The sequence below is a fragment of the Heloderma suspectum genome, chromosome 5 (genome assembly GCF_057233095.1).
Source record: "Heloderma suspectum isolate Gila_16-S chromosome 5, 16-S_ref, whole genome shotgun sequence".
Taxonomy (NCBI): domain Eukaryota; kingdom Metazoa; phylum Chordata; class Lepidosauria; order Squamata; family Helodermatidae; genus Heloderma; species Heloderma suspectum.
The window spans coordinates 36478261-36504508 of record NC_139462.1 but is presented as its reverse complement, the minus strand read 5'-3'; the positions used below and the strand labels follow the sequence as shown (position 1 = coordinate 36504508).

Genomic DNA, 26248 nt, shown 5'->3' with positions numbered 1-26248 from the left:
TGGAATTTCATTCCATGGAACTCTGGATCTGACCCACTGTTCTTGACCATATGAGAGTGATGCTGTTTTCTCTGTATATGGTCTGGTGATGAGTTTCCCTAAGGAGGTGACATATTTCTGGTTTCTCTTTGAGTGGTGTCACATTGATAACATTTGTTCCTCCTACTGTTCTCATTTACAGGATGCGTGGATGATATCATAACAGTGTTAGCTGAGGAACATGGTTGTCTGGATATTATGAAGGTCAGAACATACCTATTTCTCTGTATTGCTTAATTATAGCCATATTAACTTATTATCACTGTATTGGACTTTTTTCTTGAAATAATATTTGTTCCAAAATTCAGTGGGTTGGATCCAGACTTTGGGCGCAGTCCTATGGGGATAGGCGGCTGCCTCCAAACTCTGAGGCAGCTGACTATCCAATGCAGGATGAGCAGAGCACAGAGGAGATCTTCTCCGCCCTACAGCCGCCCTGCATTTGTGGCTAGACAGCCCTTTTCGGGTGTCTAACTAGGGTACCTCAGGGCGGGGGGGGGGGCGCAGACAGCGCAGAGGTAGCGTCGTACTGGCACTTCCGTGGTCCCTGCCTCCAAGAACACCCCCTTTTTAGCCGCTCCACGCTGCTCTTCTGAGCGCGGAGCCGGGGGTGAACCACACCTCCTACAAGGTGGGGGGGGGGGTTGGATTTTTGAGAACCAAGCTTAGAGCACAGGCTCCAAGCTCAGTTCCCAGAAACCGCAAAACCTATTGCCGTCTAGACAATGTCTAGCAGCCATAGGATTGCACTGTTATGCACTTGCAACAGGACTGGTGGAAGTGGATTCCCCCTACCTCTTTCCCAAAGCAGCCCCCCCCCCCCCAATGCTACACAGAGACATGGTTAGCACGTAATGAGAAGCCATCTTGGGTTAATTTCCCTGTCCTAATGACTGTCCTAACCTCAAACAGGAATTAATCCAGTTCTAGTACATTTTAAAAGCAGTATACATGGACTGAACAGAAAACCTGTCCTTCTGAGTGTATTTGTTGAACTGATACACTGCCGTGAATCTGACGTTCAGCAAAAATGTGTAAAGAAGCACTGCTGATTAAAGACACTGATGAGTCTAAATGTTCAGCTTGATATTCTGTGACATTAACATGATTTTCTATTAATAAATATTCATATGTCTGACAAATGAAATCCCTTCTGCTCTGTAAGAATTGGCATGTGATAAAAATCTACTGCTGTATGTTACAGATTTTATCCAGACCCGAAGGTGTAGCTTTAATAACATGCTATAGACGCTTAGTATTCAAACAGAAGCATAGTTCACTTTGCTTCATTTATAATCAATGTGCACATTTTTACATGCTTTGCTCCATCCAATATGGTATGCAAACTTTGACTGTGGTATTTGTGCTTTTATGTACCAGGAAGTTCCTGAAAATACTTTAGCTCTGCTGAAGAAGTGTCTTACATTCCAGCCTTCCAAGCGGTGAGTGCACACTTAAAATATATTGGCTAAGTATGCTTAAGGAAAGGGAAATATAACTGTTAAGCTGCAATGCTACATACCTACTTACCTTAAAAATGTCAGCTGTATATGGCAGTCTTATTTGATCTCTGTTAGCTATACATACGTCTGCTACCTATACATACATCTAATAGATGTATTAATAGAATACATCTATTAACAGAGACGCCAGTCCAATTGTGTGTGTGTACTGATGTATGATCCTCTTTAGTGTTTGGAACTAACACATCTAGCAGTCATTTATTTATTTATTGCATTTATATCCCGCCTTTTTTTCCTCTTGCAAGGAACCCAAGGCGGCTTACATTATCCTCCTCCTCCTCGTCTCCATTTTATCCACACAACAACAACCCCGTGAGGTAGGCTGGGCCGAGAGTCTGGGCCCAAAGTCACCCAGTGAGCTTCCATGGCCAAGTCAGGACTAGAGCCCAGATCTCCCAGCTCCCAGTCCAGCACTCTCACCACTACAGCACCATGCATTTAGTCCCTACCTAGAGTATTTTGCAAGTTATGCAGAGGCACATCCAGGTTTGCCAGCAAGTGTATGGTACGCTGGGAGCGCCAGCCAATCACAGATTCCGAACAAGCATACCTATATGCTATTTACTTGCAAACAGAGGTGTGTTTTTTTGCAATCACACTTTATACTTATAGGTGTAATCTTAGAAATGTAACGTGTGGTCCTCAGACTACCAGTGATGGCACCAGTCATCTTTTGGGGTGGTCAGGGAAAGTAGTGGTAGGGTTCAGTCATAATCCCCTCCCTCTTTGCCTGAACAAATGCTCAGTGCTGTCACCAGTAATGGAACTGGAGGTATGTGTCCAACAGGTGTTTAAGAGCAAGGTTCCCCAAGTAGCTAGAAACAACATGCAGAAGTCTGTTTATGACACTACCTTGATAAGGAAATAAGGCAGTGTAGAAGTTAAAATACAGTTTTTTGTTATTGCAGCTTAATAGTGTACTGCACTGTTCCTCTATCAAGATTTAGACTTAAGCCTGAACTAAGAGCCAGTTCGTACATTATGATCAGCCATATTTAACAGCTCATACAAGTGATCTACTTGCATGAGCAATATAACGCACTAGGAGACCATTCACACACATCTTGGGAGTAGTGAATAGGAGGCACTCAAGAAAAATTCCTGTTCATGAACTTTAATGCTGTGGTTGTTGCATAACTACCTACCTCTACTCTTATTGATGTAAGTAGACCGCCTATATGAGCAAGTAAGGGCGCAATCCTATCGAGATAGGCGGCTGCCTCCGAACTTGGAGGCAACCACCTATCCAAAGGAGGGCAGGAGAAGCACAGAGAACATTGTTCCCTCCGTGCTTCTCCTGCCCTGCTTTTTCTGCTAGACAGCCGACTGCAGCTGTCTAGCTGCAGGAGCACGAAGTGGGGATGGAGGCTGCTGTACGACACATTGGATGTGTCGTACCGGCATTTCCGCCCACCCCAGAACACCCGCAGCCATGCCACTTTCCAGCCCCTCTGTGGTCCTCTTGCAAGCGTGGAGGATGGGACTGTTCCACGTTGCCTCCGAGGCAGCACGGAAGTGGGGGGAGGTAGGTTCTCCAGGAACCGACCTTGGAGCGTGGGCTCCGAGGTCAGTTCCCGGAAAACAGCATGTCCTATGGCCGTCTGGCCACTGTCTAGCAGCCATAGGATTGCTCCCTAAATGCACCAATAAGTAACTGTTTTTGACTTGAGAATCGATTGTAAGTTAAGAAGGGAACACACTTGCAAAACATAATACTGGGTAATATGCTTTATATTGCCTCTGATAGCTGAAAGATATACAGTGTACACAGAAGCTGATAAATGGAAGGAAGAATAAGATTAAGGGCACAATTCTATGGATGTTTAGTCAGAAAAAAGTCTCACAACTTCCAGCTGGCTGGGGAATGCTGGGAATTGTAGAACTTTTTCTGTCTAAACATCCATAGGATTGTGCTGTAACTGTATGCAAATTTGCATGGGGCAACGGAATAAGCACCATTGAACACAGGGGGCTTGCTTTAAAGATGCATAGGGCTGAATTGTTAGAGTGAGTTTACATAGGGAAAGTATACAGTGTAGAAACTGCTTTACTTACACAAATGTGCATGTACATTTTATATTTGGATTTTCATGAAATATATTTTAAGCACTTCATTTTCAAAACAGAACTGATAATGTTTCCCTGCTCCTTCTCTTTTACTCAAGACCTACTCCCGACAAGTTATTGAATGACTCAGTATTCAGTGAAATCTCATCTTTATACCCAACCTTCCACAAACCTGCCAGCCTCTTCTCTGCCACTCTAAGATGTGCTAACTTAACTCTTCCTGAGGATATTAGTCAGCTGTTTAAAGGTAGGATGAACATTATATATTTTTCACCACAGGCAAATTTTCTTTTCATTTTGTTCTGTCAACATAATGGTATATTTCTGGGTGGTGATTTTCTGTCTGCTTGGAAGCATCGTATGTGTTTATAAGCACCATTGTGGGTTCAGGATTTATCTTGTTACACAGAGTTGGAAGGGAAGTTATGAGGTGTTTATAATGGGTTGAATCCAATGCTGGCTGTCTGCTGAGGGAAGAGATTTCCTCTCTGCCCTGAAGGCTGGGGGACTCTCTGGAGCAGAGCAGATTTGGGGGGCATGCAGGAGGCTGCAGCAGGGAGGAAAGCAAGGGGAAGTCCTATTGCGCAAGCTGAAACCAGCTCACACGTCATTGGATTTAACCCTATATCAGTGTCCTACCTTTAGTCCAACAACCTCAAGGTAACATATCTGAGACTACCCCTTTTTAATCTTATAGCAGCCCTGCAAAGTAATTCAGTCCAGATAAAGAATTTCTCAGGTTCTGAAGTGTAGTTTATTACATTGCCTATGGGTGCAATCCTATCATGTTTAGAGAGAGAAAAAATCCTACAACTCTCAGCATTTCTAGCCAGCCGTGCTGGCTGGAGGATGCTGGGAAGTATAGACTTCTTTCTGTCTAGACATGTATAGGATCTAAGTGATCTTAAAATTAGGAAGCGTGCTATGATATCCATTCTAAATTTATTTTGTCTAAAACTGCTTTTCTTTTTGAATCCTGGTAAAAGTTGTTCACAGTGTCCTTTCCACTAATTTCATGTATTCGCATGAGCATTTCTCCCACTGATGTGCTGATAGAGAGTCTGTATTGCAGTTCTTAATGAAACGTCAAATCTTTATCATGCAATTATTTCAGAGAGTTCAGCTGATTATTTGGAAGTTACTATTTTATTAGAAAGTACATTAGAGTTTATATATAGCAGCAATCAGAAGGACCAGAAATGAGACTTTCATTACTGCACTTCAATGACCAAAGATGTGTGAGGCTTTTTAGCCATCATGGAAAGGGAAGAGGAGCCACATGCCCATATACCCATAGGTTCCATTCCTAACATACCCAGATAAAAGGATTTCAGGCTTTGGGCCTGGGATGGGGCTTGCTTCAGACCTTACTGAGTTGCTGCTCATTGACATAGGCCGCACCAGGCTCAATAACGACGGTCTAACTTGATACACAGCAGCTCTTCATGCATATGCTCTACTCAAAAAGAGAGGAAAAATTCAATTTGAACTCTGTGATGAGTTGAGTGCCCTTGCTGTTGATTTTCAAAGGACAACAGGCATTGGCTACAAATCTGATATTAAGCTAGCCTTACCCAGCCTGGTGCCCTACAGATTTCTTTAGGGTGCAGTCCCAGCGGGATTTCTGTCAGCCTCTGAACTCAGAGACTGACGGGAATCCTATGCAGAGCAGGAGCAGCACAGAACTGCCCCCTTTCCCTCCTCTTTGAGCTCGCCGAGGGAGAGGGAGTTTGGACTCCTGGGTCCAAGGTTGGAGCTGTGTCTCCGACTTTGGATCCAGGAATGCAAAGTATCCTATGGCACCCCCAGACTCTGTCTAGAGGCTGCAGAATTGCTTTTTTAGGCTATTATTTATGTATTATTTATTACATTTCTATACTGCCCAATAGCCGAAGCTCTCCGGGCGGTTCACAACGATTAAAACAATAACATACAATATACAAGTTTAAAAGTTTAAAACTACAGTATAAAATAAAAATAAAAACCAAATAGAACCTAGCAAGTGCAAAAATTTAAAATAGAGTACCAGATTTAATACAGAAACTGAAAACCTAAAATGCCTGGGAAAATAAAAAGGTCTTCACCTGGTACCAAGAAGAGCAGAATGTAGGTGCCAGGCAAGCCTGTCCGGGAAGCTCATTCCACAACCGGGGTGCCACAACAGAAAAGGCTGTCTTCTGAGTAGCCACCCACCTCACGTCCTTTGCTGGGGACTATTGGAGAAGGACTGCTGAAGATGATCTTGGGGTGCAATCCTATGGGGATGGCCGTACACCTCCGAACTCGGAGGTTTATGGCCATCCTATGCAGAGCAGGAGGAGCGGCAGAGGCGATATTCACCTCTGCACTCCCCCTGCTCTACATTTTAACTAGATGGGCATTTTTGCCTGTCTAGCTGAGGCATCAGGGAGGGAAGGAGGCTGGAGTGCTTTTCCACGCTTCCCCAGTCCCCTCCCCGCCCATGCGAACATCCCCTTTTTTTCCTCTCCAAGGCTGCTGGCCTGAGGGGGAGTGGGCGGAGAGCTTGGACTCCTGGGTCCGACTTTGGAGCTCTGTCTCCAACCTCAGATCCAGGAATCCGAAGTATCCTATGGCCCCCCAGACTCTGTCTTGGGTCTGCATTTCAGCTAGATGGACATTTTTGCCCATCTAGCTGAGGAGCTGGGGAGGGAGAGGGAAGGAGGCTGGGGACAGTTCATATCCCTGCTTCCCCAGTCCCCTCCCCAACCAGAGAAACACCCACTTTCTGTCCTCTTGGAGGCTGCTTTTGCAACCTTGGAGAGCAGGGAGCTCAGACTCCTGGGCTTGAGGTCAGAGCTCTGTCTCTGACCTCAGATCCAGGAATTCAAAGTATCCATTACCCCCCACCCCCCGAGCCTGTCTCAGATCTGGGCAGGTATATATGGGGGAAGATGATCCTTCAGGTAATCTTCTGTAACTATGAGTATTGGCCATGCTGGCTGGAGCTGATGGGAGTTGAAGTCCAAAGCATCTGGAGGGCACCACATTGGGGCTGGCTGGCTTAAACTATCTATTGGTAGAGATTAAAAGTGGAATGAGCATAAACATTTTGGAGGCACTCTGTGCACATGGTACAGTCTGTTGTGTACTGCCACTGCATCCCAGTAAACTGAAGACAAGAAGCATCTTTTAATTAATGAATAAAGCATTTAATGAATGTTTCCCTTGTGTATTCACTGCATGTTCTCTTTTCTGCTATCAAATCAAGATGGAGACATTCTGTCATGGTTTTCCCTCCCTCATTACAGAGCAACCCCATAGTTTGTCCAGGTTCTTGGTCTTCCCAGGGATTTTCCTTCAAGTGCTTCCAAGGGAAGATCATTTATCTTTAATAACATGGTGGGAGGAATTGCTCCTATTCTGTTCCTAGCATTAAAAAAGTGTTGGGAAAAATCGTAAGGGTTGCTGGAACGTTCATAATACTGTCTTTGTTGGCTTCTGTTAATAGAAGAAAACTCTGATTACCTAGCAGAAAGGTCGATTGAAGAAGTTTATTATCTCTGGTGCTTGGCTGGAGGAGACTTGGAGAAAGAGCTTGTCAACAAGGAAATCATTCATTCCAAACCACCCATCTGCACTCTTCCTATGTAAGAAATGAAAAAAACAACAACTTGCTTTTGGGAATTGAGCATGAAGAAAATAGTCAAATGCTAAAGTGAAACTTGTCTTTAAAGGGGAAAGTGGAAGTCCACAGCCTGAAAAAAAGTTGCATTGTCAAGCCTGTGCAGTCAGTATTGTACTAATTTTTAGTTCTCGTTTCAAAATCTGAAATCTCATTTGGCTAATGTGTGCATATTGCCCATCAGGAAATATATGTGCCCTAAAAGGTATGCTTCTAAAGCTTCTTTAAGCAAACACACTGTTTCAATTTGTTGTTTCTCTACAACAAACCTGATGCTGTCCAGATGTTTTGGATTTAACTCTCATCAGCTAACATGGCCAATATGGCCAATGGTCAGGAATGATAGGTACTGTAGTCTAAAAACATCTGGTGGGTACCAAATTGGGGAAGGCCGCTCTACAAGGAAAGAAACAAAAGATGATTCGACACATTCTTGTTGTATGCAAGGAGCCGGTAGATTTGCAGATGAGAGAGAAATCAGGGCCACTTGAGATTCCTCACTAGGACCAGATGGGCTAGTCCATACTCTGTGTACACATAATTACTGGATCCAGATAAACTGTTGGGATTGAGGAGGTATTGGGGAAGAAGTTTCTGCAATTGCTTGTAACACTAAAGGCAGCCTAACCAAATATATTAAGGATTAGGTTAATATAGAATCATTTCAGAAAAGGACAGATCTACAGATTGTGCTTCTGTTTACATTTATTTTTTTATTTACAGTATTTCTATTCTGCTTTCTTCATCCAACAGCTTTCAGAGCAGTTCACAACTAAACATTATTTAAAGTTTGGGGGGGCGGAGGATTAAAAACCAAACAAAACTGCTGCATCATTAAAGTTCAGATCAAACACATACAGCTAGAGTTTAAAATACATCTGAAAAGCCTGGGCAAATGAAAAGGTCTCCACCTATTGCTGAAAAGACAGTAGACCTGGCACCAGATGAGCCCCTTGGGGAGAGCATTCCACCACCAGAGTGCTACAGTGGAAAATGTCCTGTTCCCAGTCACCACTCTCTTCAATTCAAAAAATGGAGGAACTTGAAGAAGGCCTTCAAAGATGCCCACAGCATACAGTCGGATTCCTGCATTGAGCAGGGGTTGGACTCGATGGTCTTATAAGCCCCTTCCAACCTTACTATTCTCTGATCCTATGATAACACTTGCGAGCTCAGCATGCATCTCTTCTTAAAAGCTGCTGTAGAAGTTTAATATGCCAGCCAGTCTGGGTTGGCATTAGTCATTATACAGCCTGAAGGGAAAAAATTGAAAAGGCAATACCTGCTTCCCTATTGGATGGCTAGTGCCTCCAAAACATTACATTCTGTGTTTAAGAGATCTTCTATTTTAATCCAAGTCTTGCTCATCAGAGCTTCCTTGCTGCCTCTTCAATGCCTGACATCATTTTTAGTTTGCAAAGAAATCTGTGTTCCTGTTTTAAATTTTGCTTTGCATTCCCAACCTAGCTCAAATAAACTTTGTTTCATATAACTGCACTGGCTACTGAGCAACTTTATAGAGACAGGAATAGATAAAATCAATTCCCCAAATGTACAACAAAGCAAAGCAAAGCCCAATCAAGTGATAATGGAAATAAGAGTATCCCCATTGAAAATCAGTAATGGAATGAGGTGGGAAAAATTGCCCTGCCCCATAAAACAATAAAAGTTCACATAATCCTATTAGATACAACGATTTTGGGGTTTGTTTCCTTTATTCAGTATTGTTCAGCCCATCCATTGCCTATATAAAGATACAATGTTGAATTCTGTACATTAAGCCTCGAAAACAATTTCTGAAATGATTTGCATTTATTTATTTTTAGTTTTGTATTTGAGGATGGAGAGAGCTTTGGACAAGGGCGAGATAGAAGCTTCCTTTTGGATGACACAACTGTGACACTCTCACTATGCCAGCTCAGAAATGTAAGGAAAACAGTGCTTCCTCATGCTGGAGTGTTTATAATGTATCTATTTTCAGACAGAGACTGTAAATGTTTGCTGACGAAGCCTGCCCTTTCGGAATACAGCAGTACATCCTATCTGTCTTTCCACACCCACCCTCTCCTATTAGCTTTTAATTTATATACAATTAAGAAAATAGCATTGCTACTTTTGTTTAAATGCAGTAACTAAAAGATACATTGTCATAGCTGTTTAAGATAACGGCTTATTCAAATGTAGAAGTTTTCTTTATTTGGTCATTCTTATTTTATGAAATCTACATTTGCCATGATTGGGAGTTGGGGACGGAGAGTTGCAGACATTGTAATAAAAGTTTGACATTTATGGTGTTCTTAATCAGTACAAGCTGTTGGAAAAACTGCAAACAACTTGAAAGTTGCTTTAAACAAAAGTCAGTGCGCTATTTTTTTTTGTTTGACGGTGTGCTTTTTTCATTTTGTTTATTATATTTCTATACCGCCCCATAGCCAAAGCTCTCTGAGCAGTTTACAAAAATGAAAAACCATTAAAAATATATTATACAAAATGCAAAAAACATAAAAACATATAAATAGATAGCACATACACAGAAAACATATATCTAAAACAATATTTATTCATCTTCATTAAGAACACATTGGGCACGCTCCAGCAAATGTTTAGTCATAGTTAAGTGAACAATCCTATGGCCACTAGGTATTGTCTAGATGGCCATAGGAATTTTCGGTTTCTGGCAACCAGAAACCATGGTTACCAGAAACCATGCTCTCCACCCCTCCCGTGCCCCATTGTAGCTCATGTGGAGAGAACCACTGCTGCCGCCTCCATGCTCATAACACGGGGGGGGGGGGCAAAACAGGGTGTTCCTGTGGTCAGAGATGGGAGGTGACCATGAAAGCTGTTTTAGACAGCTTCCTATGTGGTCTCCAGCCCTGTTCTCACCCTCTTCCTGAAGCTGCACTTAGACATGTGAAAACACACGTCTGTGGCAAACTGCAGGGTGGCTGCAGCATCGAGGGAATCTTCTCCTCTGTGCTGCTTTTGCCCTGCATTGGATAGGCAGTTGCCTCCAACTTCAGGGGAAGTCGGAGGTGCCTGTCTGTCTCTATAGGATTGTGCCCTAAGTCCCCAAGAAAGCAGTGGGATGCACTAAAAATCAGGATTCAAAATTGCATGGGAAGTTTAAGATCGAAAAGGCCCATTGCTGCTGATGTTCCATTGGAGGGTGACAAGGATGGAGTGGGACAAAGCTAGCATGCTTATCCTCACTCTTCCCGCATTGCACATTCATTGTACTCTGAAGCCAAACACCTGAATACAACTTTAGTCTTTTGAAAACATTATTTACTGTTTTGTTGCTTTGGAAATTTGTTGTAACCCCTCTTGGGCGTTTCCCCCCACCACACCATGCATTTCTTACATTTCTGTACTGCCCAATAGCCAAAAATTTCTGGGCAGTTCACAACAATTAGAAGCCTAAAATACAACATGATTACAGCAAATTGAGATGTAACTATTTTCATAAATTACAGCTACCCATATGTAATTTGAACAGCAGCAAAAAAAACCCCCTACCCATATTTATTTATTTATTTATAGTATTTGTGCACTGCTTCACCTAGTATGTTAAACCAATGAATACAAATGAACATATTAAAAATCATTGTTTAAAATCCACCATTAATAAACAATAACAAAACTAAATAAAGGAAAAAAGAGAAACAGTAAAATGGAGTAGCAGCAAGATGATCAGTTACAAGCTAGAGAAAGCCTTCCCCTATATAGGAAAAGGAAACAGGAAAAGACTTGAAGCAGCTTATTTAGTGTATGAGTACACTTGGCAGACATTTTGTCTGAGTCTTTCATTGATACATAAATACCTGAACAAATAAAAGTCTTACCCTGGTTATGCTGCTTTTTTTTTTTTTTTTTAACAATAACTTGAAATATGCTAAATACAGAGATCTTTCTCTTGTGAGAAAATCTGGTCTGAATCTCACTAATCTCCTTGCCAAACGTTGCAGTATTAGCTGAAAGATTTTCCTTAACAATCAGAACCCTCCAAGCGCCACTCCTGGGACAAACTGTAATCAAAAGAGGATCAGTGCTGCATGAAGTAAAGGGCTTTAAACTTCACTGCAAAGCCCCAGGGAAGATAGTCCTGCACCTTCAGAGTAGGATCTGAATTGTATAAGAGTATTGCCAAAAAGGTGGAATTAAATTTAATCATGTTGTACTCTGGTCTACAGTTAAGAGCTGATCTTTCACGCTGTGGCCAGCAGAGCGTTAAAAGGGCCATCTTCATGTTGGTCGTGTCTGGCCTCATCTTTTTTTGAAATATATTCTTACTGATTCCAAAATGCGGTAATATAAGCCTATAAACATCCGATAACTTAAAATTAAATAAGGCTTTCACTTGTCTGTAATAATGTATTTGTATTTACATTCTCTGTTCAGTGAAAAACCACCATTGGAGGAGGGGGGCCTAGATTGGAAAATGAAATATTCCAAAAAGGAACTCAGATATCTGAGTTATTGCTTTTGCCCAGTTTATTGTATCATGAACTTCTGAGTTGCCAGAACACTTGGGTCTACAGTCACATGTTGATATATTTAAAGGAGGGAAGAGGAAGGAGGATAATGACCATTCACTACTTTAATATTTATTTGTGTGGTCGTAGAGACCCCAAACCAAATAACTGAGGGGCCAGGCGGAGAGGAGACTGTCTAGGTCAGATTACCTGATGGAAAGAGGGAGTACCAAATACCATTCTACCATTGCCAAAACAATGCAGGATGATACTATGCACCGCCCAAGAAAAGAGGCATGCATGTGTCCCTGCGTTGCCCGGGCACTGCTCACTCCCACTTTTGTGGCCCCATTCACAGGCCAGGAAAAATGGGGGGAATTTCAGCTCTTTAGAATCATAGAATCATAGGGTTGGAAGGGGCCTACAAGACCATCAAGTCCAACCCCCTGCTCAATGCAGGAAGCCTGATTCCCAGGCAGTGTCCCATCCAAGTACTAACCAGGGCTGACCCTGCTTAGCTTCCAAGATCAGACGAGATCAGGCACATCCAGCCCTTTGCTCATTCTGGAATGCTTATTTTGGGGGTAGGGTGAAACTTATTGGGCCTCTCTGCTGCTGTCAGGTTCTATTTAATGACAAGACATTCATTCTAGCATTGTTGAGGCAATGCGGGATGACGCTATGCACAGCATAGGAGAAGAGACATGTGTGCATCCCTGCATTGCCTGGGCAATGATCAGTCTGTTCTCCTCCTCTTTGAATAAGAGCAGGTGTCTCATTATCCCAATCCCACCACAGCTGCTGCCACCGCACATTTTTCCTTTCCTTTAAAAGTCAATGCTTCTTTTAAAAACAAAAACAACCTGCCCAAAGCACATGGTTTGTGAAGGGGTTTCCCCCTGAACGCACACTTTTTGGCTGGGTTCAGTTGATCAGTGGAAGAAGCAACACAGTGTTGGTTGTTTATTCCACACCCACGCATGCCAGTCGCGTGACTGGGATTACCCTAATTACCCATGCCACATTGTGGGTTGCCCACAGCCCGAGCGTAGTGGCTTTTCACCCACCCTAGAACCCGTGACTTGCAGTAAGGGTTGCAAGGTGGGTCAAATGTCACTACGATCTCACCCTGCACTGGGTTTGAGCAACACGGTAACCCGCTCAGGTAATTAGGGTAATCCCAATTGTGTGGCCACTACATGCAGGGGAAACAACTGACACTGCATTGTTTCCCCCACTGATCGTCCGAACCTGGCCTGAGACTAGGCTGCAATCCAAATGAATGACGTATGCTTACCTGGGAGTAAGCTTTACTGGATTTAGTGGGTTTTATGTCCAAGTTAACATCCTGACCAGGATTATGACTGGCTGAATTCCTTTCGTGCCCCACATCTTGGGCAAGTCATCAGGGAGTCTATGTGATGGGCAAGAGGGCAGATCATCCCACAGCTAGCTGCTTTTTCCCCCCTTAATTTTTTTTAAAGCAAAACACAGTTCAAAAACTGGAAGAGGTGCTTTTTGCTCCCTGCTAAACCCCTTCGCTCCATGCTGTTCTCTGTCACCCACCGGGGGTGAGGGGATCAATTAAGAGCTGTTTGTTCATCTGAAATTGCAATGCTGAAACATATGCACTACTGATGCTTTAGGAGAATTTCTTCACCAACACGTCTGTTTTCTTTATATCAAGAGAGTCTTGGCAGTGGGAGCAGATGTCACTATGTAATTATTATGATGGAAAATTGTACTTTTTTCTCAAATAAATACAAATGAAGTGTTCGGCTCTACCAACCCATATGTAATAACTTTGGTTTAATATTATGTTATTTATTTAATACATTTCTATACCACTGACTATATTTAAAAATATCTCTAAACAGTTCACAAGAAAATTAAATACATTAAATACGTAATATATATTAAAATACGTAATAATTGCTAAAGCATTTATATAGCATTAATAAAAACATTAAAATCAATACCACACCATAATTACAAACAGACTGGGTGGCACACTCACTCAGGGAAGATCTGGGTAAAGTTGGTGCCTAAAGCATGCTACAGTTGACGACCCCTGAATACCAAGGATGTGGTGGGAGGGATCAGGTTTTATCTGGAAAAAAGTGCCTCTGTACACCTGCAACGCAAAGAGATTTGCAAAATCCAGTACACTTTCAAAGTTAAAAGTGAAGGTCCATTAACTTAGAACTGGTACAGACCTCACAGCATTTGTTTGTTAAAGGATTTAAAGAACGGTGTGGGATGGCATGCTCCTCCTTGATTGCAAATCCCCCCACCCTGAACCCAGATGTGTTCCTAACACAACATTTAACACAGCAGTTCCTACTTTCAAACACCGCATTAGGGAGTGCACCTGAGTAAGGGTTAGCCATGATAAAGATCTGTTCAGACACAACAGTTCATTCACATGCCCAAGGGGAAGGAAGATAAGAAGAGCCTGCTGGATGAGACCAAAGGCCTGTCCAGTCCAGCATCCTGCCTGCTGGATGAGACCAAAGGCCTGTCCAGTCCAGCATCCTGTTTCCCACAGTGTCTGCCCAGATGCCTCCTGGACAAGCAGGACGTGAGAGCAGTTGCTCTCTCCTGATGGTGTTCCCTAGCAACTGTTACTCAGAGGCATGCTGCCTCTGCTCCTGGGAATAGCATATAGCGATCATAACTAGTAGCCATTGATGGCTTTTGGCTATTGGGCAGTATAAAATCTAATACATAAATAAACAAACTGTCCATCATGAGTCTGTCTAATCTCCATTTAAAGTTCGCTCTCGATCCCTTACCTGTGGCTGATGGACAGTTACTGTTACGATTGCACCCACTTTTAAGAGCATTTTAGAGGAAGTCCTTTGGTTTGGTTTCTTATGGCCTTTTGAAGGGCTGAATGAGTAAGCATCAGGTTTGAAGGCTGAAACAAGCAAGGGATTCTTTCAAAACCAACATTCAAGATAATTATGAAGTCGTAGATGTCCATTTATTTCTATACTGCCCAACATCTGAAGCTCTCTGGGCAGTTCACAGAAATTAAAACCACAGGGTACAGCATAAAACCATATAAAATATGAAAGCTTAAAACTACAATATAAAAGTACAACCAGAATAAAACCTAGCAACAATGCAGAGATTTAAAATACAGATTTAAAACACCAGAGCTAAAAGACTAGAGTAATAAAATGCTGGGAAAATAAAAGGTCTTCACCTGGCACTGAAAGGACTACAACGTAGGTGCCAGGCGAACCTCTCTCTTGTCATGTCACCTATTTCCTTACTAGTCATTATAAATGTAGAACATCTTCTTAATCCTCAATATTTTATAATCCCTCACAGAGGCTGAGAGATGTTGGTGGGGAAGCATTTTATCCATTGCTTGAAGATGAGTAAGTATATGGAATAAGCCATTTACTTTTTGGAGAAGTGGGGTATCCCTGCTAGCTCTACCTGTTTCTCAGTAAATTGCATGGCGTATCTATATGAGGCAAAACATTACTTTAGACCAGATATCGGATCAGTGAATTTTACAGAATGCCTTTGGCTTAGGTCCAGATTTAGTCATACTTAGAGTAGACTCATTGCAACCAATTGGAAATTAGTCAAGGATAGCCTGTGTCCCATGGCTTTCAGTGGGTCTGCTCTAAGTATGGGTAAGCTTAGATTCAATCCTACGCTGCTTCCTGTAAGTCAGTCTTGTGAAGCAGTAAAGGTGGGTTTGGTAAAAGTCATTGATCTATTTTTGGTTGTGGATCACATGAACTTGACTGGGAACAGAGAGGAGATGAATGGGCAGGTATAATGTTCAGAATTAGTAGTAATGACACTATATTTATGCCAAAAGATTGGTTGGTCTTTCTTTCTTTCTTTCTTTCTTTCTTTCTTTCTTTCTTTCTTGTTTGTTTGTTAATCTGTCCAATAGCAGGCATTCTCTGGGCAGATGCTACTCTATTTATTGATTCTTATACAAAATTATTATATTCTACCTTCTGAATTAGGAGATTAAGAGGAATTGAGCTTCTGTTTAGAAAAAAAATGACTTTGCTTTGTCTGTATGAGTATGATGATGATCTTAATTGCCTTACACTTTGCAGTTTCCTTTTACAGTTAATTCTATTTATAGCAACATACATTTTATTATAACTGTTGCCCCCATTCTGTTTCAGCCAATCAAATATACCCCATTCAAACAGTAATAATGAGTTATCTGCTGCTGCTAATCTTCCTCTTATTATCCGAGAGCGGGATACAGAATACCAGCTGAACAGAATTGTCCTGTTTGACAGGCTGCTAAAGGTGTGTAATATTAATAAAGCTGGAATTGTTCCATTTTCCTTGGCGTACAACTTCTTGGTTTGTATCTGTTAATTTTGCATTTGATGAATTCTGCAGTGAAATATTGTATAGGCCTATTCACTTTTCTTTAGACATTAACACCTGGGCATTTTAAATTAAAAAAATCTCTATATAGATGTATGTTTATATCAATACTATTGTGAAATACAAACATGCAAACAGCATCAGAATATTAGATTGTATTGAAAATATTTCCAATACTGCAAATGTTGTCTCCAGGCATATCCATATAAAAAAAATCAAATTTGGAAAGAAGCCAGAGTCGACATTCCTCCACTAATGAGAGGTTTAACGTGGGCAGCCTTACTTGGAGTAGAGGTAAGAATAAGTGAGAGAATTGCTTCTTGCAAATGCCAGAGGGTATTGATGAAGATGGATATTTATTTATTTATTTACATTTGTATCCCACCTTTCTTCCAACTCAAGATGGCTACATGTGGTTCCCACGTAGTCTCCCCTCCAAGCACTAGCCAGACCCAAACCTGCTTAGCTTCAGCAAGGTGGCTGCCTCATGTGCCTTCAGACTATGCCCTGGGATTCATGGTTTGTCTTATTAAATACCATTGTAGGCCAATAACACAAAGTAGATTCTCTTCTGTTTTGAACAAGAGGGGAGAACAAAGTTGGGTATACAGGTGATTGCTAGCAGGATTGCCGGGAAAGGGCGATGTTCTTTTCCCTATTGCCCTCCAGCCTTCCAGAAGCTAAAAATGGGCTTCAGGACAATCAGACTCTTATTCGTTTCTCTGCTATGCCATGGGAAGTATCTTTCCATTCTATAGTTAAGTCAAATAAGCAAAACAATTAAAATAAAGATGTCAAACTGGGTAAATTGCTATGAAATTTGCATTGGAGAAGAAAGACTCCAGCCCCACTACCCTACTGCTGTCAATCCCTGCTTTGCCTCAGCCCCTGGCCTCTCACTTGTTCAGCACCCACTAGTCCAAAGTACCCCTCCTTGGACTCATCACCATGTGTTCTCCATCCCAGCAGATAGGGCAGAGTTGGATCTGGAGAAGCAGACTTGGCCCATCCCTTGCACTGCCCATGGCAATGGCCTCATTGGATCAGAGGGCCAAGAGGAGAGGGGCTCCCTTGCGATGGTTAGAGGAAAGGGCAGAGTCATGAGATTTGCCCCAAATGTTCACTGACTGCACATGCAGCATGGAGCAATGCGGATCAGCACAGAGCAATGTCAGGAGCGCCCTAGCGGCCTCTTTCAGTCTACTCCAATAGCCAACTCAAGACATAGACAAAAGGATTCTTTTCAAGGCTTTAATCCTTTTACAACTTAATGACTCTTTCAGATGCTAATCACCAGCGGCTAAACAATGAACAGCAGAGTAGCCTATGCTCCGGGTTAGGCAGTTGGTCCCCAAATGAAGGAGAATCACTTGCAGACCCTGAACTTATGGGCTAGGGAGAGTTCCTCCCTCTTTCCCTTGGGTCCACAGGACGCGACCGTTGCTTGCGCGCCCAACAGGCGCTATGCCTCCTTTCTGCGCCCTCCATTGCTCGGCACTCTCTGCGTCGAGCATCTAGCAAGCCCCCCTCCCGCACTCTCTCACTGCCAGGGTCACTATCTATCTCAGGAATGCTGGCAGGAGGAATCTCTGCCAGCTGCTGTGCCTGTGAGGGATGAGTGGGCTCCTCTCCCACGGATTGCTGTTCCTTCTCAGAATCAAAACTGCTCAGGGGTTCTACGGGCTCAGTTTCCACACTGACAAGCAAGAGGACACACGTCACTCCATTCTCTCCAACACCACCAGTCCCAGATGATCGCTCCCACCCACACAATGTTTCCCAGCATCCAGTGGGCCAGTTCACAGTTGTGGGATTATTTGAGGGTTGTTTTCCCCTCCAACAAGCCATGCTGCCTAGGTTTGGATGACACGACAAGCCATGCCCAGGCGAGTGATTAAGCAAATGGCACCCAGCACGCAGCTTGGCTTAAACAAGCCACTGTGGCTTGTTTAACTCACAGTGATCATGCAAACCAGGTTAGTCTCTTGACATGTTCAAGTGTAGCAGAGAACTAGATCAAAAATCAACCTTACCTCACTTTTAACACATGCACCTGGAGGAGCACAAAAGCACTTTTGCCCTCTGTCCATCCAGTATGCCAGTCCCACCTTGGACATCCACACTGGGTCATCACATTTGAATACAGCCTCTGTACACAAAATCACCAAGTTAATTACCAGATTTAATCGAGACAAGTGACTGTTTAATTTGGGCTGATATGCACTGGATTTTATATTCAATGTTATGGCTTGCATGGAAAGCCGGGGATGTTGTGAGGGCAGGTGCTGTCTCACACCTTACCTGTGTATGTGGCTGAATCGGGGTGAAGTATTTATTACGTTTATTGATTTATTTATTACATTACTATGCTGCCCGATAGCCGAAGCTCTCTGTATTGACCAAAAGAGGTAGAACATTGGGGACTGGTTGAATGTGGGTGGGGGTATGCCATTTGTCTGGTGTGCCGCTATGCCATGCCCACCCCCAGGGTGGGTAGGGAAAGACTGCTCTTCTCCCTCCCTGTGGCTAGAACATTACCAGCCCAACCTGTGAGTGGTGTTTAAAGGGAGGGAGAGGGGCTTACTGGTAGGTAAGCTACAAATTCATCTCCAGCTCAGAACTTAATCTGAGCCAGAGAAAAATTCTGAGCTCCTAATGCTGCCTATTCTTAGTGGTGTTGGTTATGAGGCCCCAGACCTCATATCTCAGCCCTGGATGAATGACTTTTGCTGGCATCTCTGGTAGCAAAGCTTCAGTTCATGCTCAACAAGTTCAGGAGTGTTTGCATATTCTCAGTTATTCTCAGATTCTCTATGGTGCTTTATGTATTTTAGGGCGCCATTCAAGCAAAATATGATGCTATTGACAAGGACACTCCAATTCCTACAGATAGACAAGTAAGGTTCTTTTTATTTTAAATGAAGTGAAATTATTAAACTTGAAATTGTTAAAACACTTCGAAATACTACTTAATGAAATAGTACTTCTGGTGCAGAAAAATCATTGTACAGTGTTTGTGTTTCGAACCATAATCCTTTGTGAGAAAGCCATTATTAGCACCATTCTAGAGATGTGGAACTGATATTGAAAGTAACATAAACAAAGCTGAATCAGTATGTGAGCCCAAGCTTTTCTGGTGGGACCATACTACCTCTAATTGGCTTCACATGTGAACCCATGCCTATATTCCAGTGTGCAGGGAAACGAGGGGAAAGAGTTCAGTTTGAAATTGCTTCCCTCTCTCCACCATCATGACATTAGTTTTTCCTGAAATTGAGCCTTATGCGTGAACGGCAAAAGAACTCCCACATTCCATCTCATATGCAGTATTGCTAGCTCTGTGATGGTGTGCTCCCTTCTGTTATGAGGTAAACCACCCATCTAAGGTTTTAACTACTTCAAATGCCCCAATTTCAGGTTACTTTAGTAATCACAGTTATTGGCCTACACATTTCAAGTTCCTAACAGGTATGGCACTATTTAACCATTTTGGGGTCCACTGCATGTCCTTATTTTGGGGGATAGCTGTATGAATGTCCCCTTTGTAGACTCTTCAAATAATCAGAATATAGGACCATGTACATATCAAAGTCCAGCTCTCTAGCTAGTATGGGAATCATTTCATTCCCCCATTTTGTATACATGTCCTATTTTCATACCTTCTAGTAGTATGTGCTACATGTGTTCCAAATGTCAGGGCTCTGGGGCATGGGGTACGTTTCCCCACCCAGAAGGCCCCTGGAATGATACTATGTCAAGATCGTTCCAGCACCATGCTGAATAGGAAAATGGTGACTGCTGTCTGGCAGCTTCCAGGAAGAGTTCCGGTGGAGGGGGCAAAAATAGAAATTCTTGCAGCCATGTGGTAATATCCAAGTCTACACTAGCACTAATGTAAATTAGATTGCACTAACATAAGCGAAGTCAAGCGCAATGCCAATAACGTTAACTGGCACAACCGGTTTCCCAAGAAAACCTGTTGTGCTAGCAGATGCGATGAGCATTGCACTAGAACGCACTTAAAAAGGTAAAGGTGTCCCCAACCAGTCGTGTCCGACTCTAGGGTGTGGTGCTCATCTCCATTTCTAAGCCGAAGAGCCAGCGCTGTCCGAAGACACTTCCGTGGTCATGTGGCTGGCATGACTGTACACCGAGGTGCATGGAACGCTGTTACCTTTCCCGCCGAAGCAGTACCTATTTGCAATTTCTTGCTTTCAAACTGCTAGGTTGGCAGGAGCTGGGACTGAAGACGGGAGCTCACTCCGTCCCGCGGCACTCGGGTCTCAAACTGCCATCCTGCCGACCTTCCGATCTGCAGTTCAGCGTCTTAACCACTAAGCCACCGCAGCCTTAGTTAAGAACGCACTTAGGAGAGCACAAACTAATTTACATTAGTGCTAGTACTGAACAGAAGACTGCCCATGGTAAGCATGCCCCCTTTCAAAAATTCTGCCCCTGAACAATCAACTAAATAGCTTCTCCAAATTCACCATCTTCAAGCATGGTGACTAACTTCAGGGAGGGAGGGATTTCATCTCAACCCCAGAAAAGATATAATATGCAGAACAACATGGGTAAGAGAATAGGAAATTAAGCGACATCCTCTTGTCATCAGAAATGCCCCTTTGTTTTCATTGTCATCTTTAGTTCCTGTATTTATATCTATTTCCTTAGTGGAGGTTATTTGTGGGGGGAGGTTGGGTGGAGGAGTAACATTCCTTCATGCTCAATCATGTCTTTGGAGTAATCCCTGTAAAGTCACTGTGACCCCGTTACGACTCATTCCTGTCATGGCAGAATTATATTGTGTGGTTCAGATATGAGCCCTCATCACCTGGTTTGCATGCAGTAGGTGTGATGCTGAGTTTCAAATCCTTATTTCTCCTTGTTAGCCTAACCCTCTGTGTCTCTTTAGTCAGGGGCCTCAATGATAAATACAGCAAGATTCCTGCCAGGGCTTTAGATTCAAGTCCTTGAAATGGACAAAAGGAATACTCTTCTGTTGCCTGGATCCCCTCCAGCTTTGCAAAAAATGGCTGAAGTTACGGTGCATGATAGCACTGTGACCACAGGCGAGGGATGGTGTCATCTCTTTAAAAAAACCTTTGCTGTCCAGCAGTCACTTCTGCACTGGACTTCTTAAGGGTAACCACTCAATCCACTGACGATAGTAAAGAAATTGAAGTTGTGGGCTATTTCAGGGAAATCCCTCCCAAATTTTGGGAATCTACAGGAAGACTGTTGCCCAAAACAGTCCTTTGGATGGTGGCATATAATCAACAGCTTAGTGCTATTTTAATGGGCATTTGTACAACCCTTTCCTTATTTTCACTGTCTTCTCATTTCAGTCTATCACAAGGTTATATACAAGGATCATTAGTTTGGGAAGTGGTATGGGGAGACAAACACAGATTAGCTTTCCGCCCTGTTTGAACTCTACATACCCAGCAGGACCCAGCTCACAGTCCACTTGTGCGTCTTTCCATGGTGCTTATCCCTACCCCGCTTCTGTTCTCGGCTGTATTGTAGATTGAAGTTGACATTCCTCGCTGTCATCAGTACGATGAGTTGCTGTCATCACCAGAGGGTCATGCGAAATTCAGACGGGTACTGAAAGCATGGGTAGTTTCCCATCCTGATCTTGTATATTGGCAAGGTTAGTTCAGCCGCTAACCAGGGCTAGTAATTTTTAAGTCATAAATTGACTATTTCTTCTTTTTTTACTTAATTTTTATTCTACTTTTTATCTGTATAAATGAAATAAAAAATACCAACAGCATAATCAACATCTACAGTTTCCAACATTACAGTATTCTTGAGGACATTCTTGACTATTTCTTAAGCAATCAGAAGCACTTTTTCTGATGTTTTCTTTCTGTGTCATAGAATAAACTAAAGAAATAACAATTTACTTTCAGTACAAGTAATGCAGTAATATCTCCTTCATTCTGTTTGCTTCTTTAAAAAATAGTGTATATATACTTGTAATGGTAAATGTATTCAGTCATCTGTTGTTTTCATACTCTGTTTTAATAGGCCAACTAGAATAAGTCAGCATAATGATATGTTAACAGATAAGCAGAATAATAATTAACAGCACAATCCAATACATGTCTACTCAGAACTTAGGTCTGCTGAACTCAATAGGCCTTCTCAGAAGTGTGTATAGGATTGCAGCTTAAGTTCTGGTTGTTAGAAAGTAATACACCTAAAGCTTTTACTGAGATGGTGGATGTTACAGAAGTGGAAAAAAGCTGAATTTCTCTAGAATCCTACATCAGGACTGATTCACGCATGTCACCTGAGAAAAATGTCTCCTGTAAGTAATATGAGAGGAACTCTTCTGAGTTCAACGGATGGGAAGTAACATGTAAAGTAATCTTCTTTACATATTTGTCTTCTGAATACTGTCTGATTGTAATCAATTGACCCGATCAATTTCTTTAATGCCAGTGGTGCACTCATTCATTTATTCCTCTGCAGGTCTTGACTCCCTTTGTGCGCCATTCTTATATTTAAATTTCAACAGTGAAGGTAAGCATTTTGTCCTCCACAAAGAATGTTTTGAATGGATGGATAAACTGCATTACAGCCTGCTTATGTGTAACTGCACAGGTTTCATGTTTATTATTTAATAGTTCATATGTGCACACAGATCAGATAAAGCAAATGTGTTGCTAACAGCTACTTTGCTTTTTGTATTCGTTTGATGCAGAATTTGTTGTGGGACATAGGAGTGTTTGTATGTGTGTGTGTGTGTGTGTGTGTGTGTGTAGCGAGAGAGAGTCAGAGACAGAGAAGATCGTTGAAGAAGGTGGTTACACTAATGTAGGCTTCAATTTTTCATATCCCTGATAAGTTTGCTGATGGTCTTTTAATAGATGGTGGTTACTTTTTGCAAATATCTTAAATATTATAGGAGTCTTTAATATAAACAGCATAACTTATGAAAAAAATATGTGTTTTAACATATTTATAATTTGTTGGGTATAGAACTCAAGTGTCTCTCCTAATTCTCTTTTAGCCCTGGCCTACGCCTGTATGTCTGCTTTTATTCCGAAATACCTCTATAACTTCTTTCTAAAAGACAATTCTCACGTGATTCAAGGTAGGTTCTCTGTTTAATCTTAATCTAATAAGCATTAAAAGCCTTTATAGACATGTTTGTCTTTCTGTTTATCTATATTGTTTTAAATCTATAATCTGCTTCACAACCCAATGGAGAAAAATACCAGAAGGCATGCTACTATTACACTGGAATAGCAGCATAAAGACAGTTTCCCTAAAGCCAATAACATGGCCGGGGGGCGGGGGGAAGCAGCAGAGTTTAGGCAAATTTAGGTTTGATGTCTTGGTTAATTCAGAAGATTTGTGCTGTTGTTTGATGACTTCCTATTAATGAAGCTAGTTATAACTATTGTATAATTTATCGTCATGAACTGTGGGTCACGTCACCAAAGTATGATTAAAAATAGAGGACAGTGGATTGTATCCAGTGTTAGACTAACTTATACCCCATACATTTAATAGGTCTACTTTAAGTAGGACTAACATTAGATGCAGCCCTATGTAGGCGAAAAATACTTTGAACTTCATCCCTGTTCCTTATTTTTGAAAATCTTGCTTAACCACCATTTGCCAAAACTTTGTGCACACTATTTTTTAAGACCTTTTTATGCCCCAGGCTGTACCTGCCGTATTCGCAATGGCTTAAATCTGAAGTTGCTTGTTCCTCCATTCACATAATGGAGGAGGCGCTTTCCACCAGCTCCCCTTCCATCCGTAGGTCCCTGTATCATACCCCACACTGTTCCCAAGTGTCCTCCGGATTTTTATGAGGCCACAGAAGAAAGGGGCTATGGTTGGAACATAAACTCTGTTCTGTACACAAAAGAAAATGCAGGAGCCAAGCATATGCTTCTCATATTGTAATACAACCCTTGATACATTGTGGCAGTACACTGTAAGAGGATTTCTGCTAGCTTGTTCAATGGTTCACTGAACAGCACGAATATATTCTCTTCTTCCAGCTACGATACTTTGGACCCAAGCTATGGAGCTTCCTTATGCTGAGTTTGGACCATTAGTCCACTGGCTCATTAGTATTGTCTACTCCAACCTTCCCCAACCTGGTGCCTCCTGATGTTTTGGACTACAACTGCCATCAGCCCCAGCCACCATGGCCAATTAGAGATTGTAGTCCAAAACATCTGGACGGCACCAGGTTGGGGGAAACTGGTCTACTCTGACACGCAATAGATTTTTCAAGGCCTCAGGCAGGAACTCTTTTCCAGTGTAGGTACTGGATTCTTTGAACTGGAAATTCATTCATTCATTTCTATACTGCCCAATAGCTGAAGCTCTCTGGGCAGTTCACAATAATTAAAACCACAAAGTGCAGCATAAAATAATATAAAATAGAGCTTGAAACCTTGTGCTGTACTGCTGGCTTTTGGCCCCTCCTCAAAGAAACAGCCTTCTCCTCCCCTAGCTATATGTGCTTCTTTCCTGCTCATGAAACAAGTTAGAGAGCAATAGAAATGGTGGATGTAGAACAGGAGTGCACAACCTTTTTGGCCCCAAGGGCCACATCAGGTGTCTTCTGGGGTGGCAGGGGCTGCAGATTCACATTTAGCTCACATAATACACACACACCCCTGTCTCATTCTCACACTCACACACGCTCCCCTAAGCACACATGCAATAATCCATCTAATAAATTATGAGAGCTGTTAATACCATACCCTATCACAGTTTTAGTTGGAAGACCCAAGCTAACATTAGCATTAGTTAATTACAGAGTATTGCTACCTCTTTTGGAGGTGCCCCTGTAATAGGTTTGGGAACAGGTAGAATAAAGATCAGATCTGACGCTAAAGCCCCTTCAATCACCACAAAAAAAGGGGGAAACACTCTAGGAATGGGCTCTGTGGTTCCTGCTGTAGACACATTATTCCCAGTGCATCCCTGAAATGTATTAGGAAGCGGGCAGGAACCTTCAAGCACTGCTTCCTAGGACACATTCAGGGACAATCTAGTAATTAGGCTTCTATGGCAGGAACCATAGAGCCTGCTCCTAGAACGTTTTTCTTTTTTGGGTGACAGCAGAAGATGCTGGGATCTCAGAGGCCACCAGATAGGGCATGGGGGGCGGGGGTTCACATGGGCTACATTTTTTGTACCTCTGGTGTAGAAGATTCATCCAGCTTCTTTTAAAGTATCTTTTCAAAGTCTCTTTTGAAAGTCTCTATGGTCTCTTTTGAAAGACCCTTAACAATCATTCTAGCAGCTCAGTTCAGAAAAAAGAAACCCACTTTCCATTCCTGACACTTAAGAAGCTGCTGAAAGTGTAATGCAAATAGCAATGCTGACAGAGAGTGGTTGCCTGCAGAGGGTGATGTTTAAAAACCTTCAGTGCGTAAACAATCCATGTCACACTTCTACAAGGAAAATATGTTAGTGAGGTTGTTTAATTGAAGGACTTCTCAAAGGAATAAACTTGATCAGATTGGGATGGTTTTTTTAATGCAAGAGGAAACTATAAAAGATAAAGACTGTTTAGTTCAGAAATGACATGTTTTAAGTTTAGATAATAGAACTATAATTTAATGGTACAGAGTAAACAAGTTAAGAACTTCCTGCTCTACACTCTCCCATAATAGCGTAGAGATTTTTAAAGGATGAAAGAAACTACCTTTGTAGATTGATAACTATATATTTGTGAAGGCTTCTCCCTGCCACCCACCCCCAAATGTATTTAGTCTATTAATTGCAGTTGCACTACATGAAACAAAAATGGCAATACTTCTATTTCAATAGGCCACTGTCCTGCTTTTTTTAGAACTTCTGTAAGTGGCTGTTTCTCAACCCAGACTCAGAACAGAGGCAGCTAATTTATTCAGAGTCAGGCCATTACACCATTTGTCTTGCAAAACCTGTGCTCTTCCACTGAGCTATGGCCCTTCCCTAGGGGCTGGTTTATAAAGCCCCACACAGTGGCCTCCAGCAGCATATTCACAGGCTCACAATACAGCCAACATCACACATACAGATCATAGAATCATAGAATAGTAGGGTTGGAAGGGGCCTACAAGGCCATCGAGTCCAACCCCCCGAAGGGG

At 42.3% G+C, this 26248-nt stretch overlaps 1 protein-coding gene across 8 annotated transcripts in view; it reads left to right on the top strand.

Annotated features, from left to right (window-relative positions):
- Window positions 1-26248, top strand: part of TBCK (TBC1 domain containing kinase) — a 126834-nt gene that overhangs the window by 44677 nt on the left and 55909 nt on the right. For 7 of the 8 annotated variants that reach the window (XM_084855787.1, XM_084855794.1, XM_084855795.1 and 4 more), the window contains 12 exons: window positions 182-243; window positions 1420-1481; window positions 3728-3876; window positions 7099-7237; window positions 9099-9198; window positions 15087-15136; window positions 15914-16043; window positions 16323-16421; window positions 18962-19024; window positions 21657-21783; window positions 22611-22661; window positions 23152-23235. In XM_084855787.1, coding sequence (XP_084711913.1) covers window positions 182-243; window positions 1420-1481; window positions 3728-3876; window positions 7099-7237; window positions 9099-9198; window positions 15087-15136; window positions 15914-16043; window positions 16323-16421; window positions 18962-19024; window positions 21657-21783; window positions 22611-22661; window positions 23152-23235 — 1116 coding nt within the window. The remainder of the gene's footprint in view (window positions 1-181; window positions 244-1419; window positions 1482-3727; window positions 3877-7098; window positions 7238-9098; window positions 9199-15086; window positions 15137-15913; window positions 16044-16322; window positions 16422-18961; window positions 19025-21656; window positions 21784-22610; window positions 22662-23151; window positions 23236-26248) is intronic. The other variant, XM_084855793.1, reaches the window with a different exon arrangement.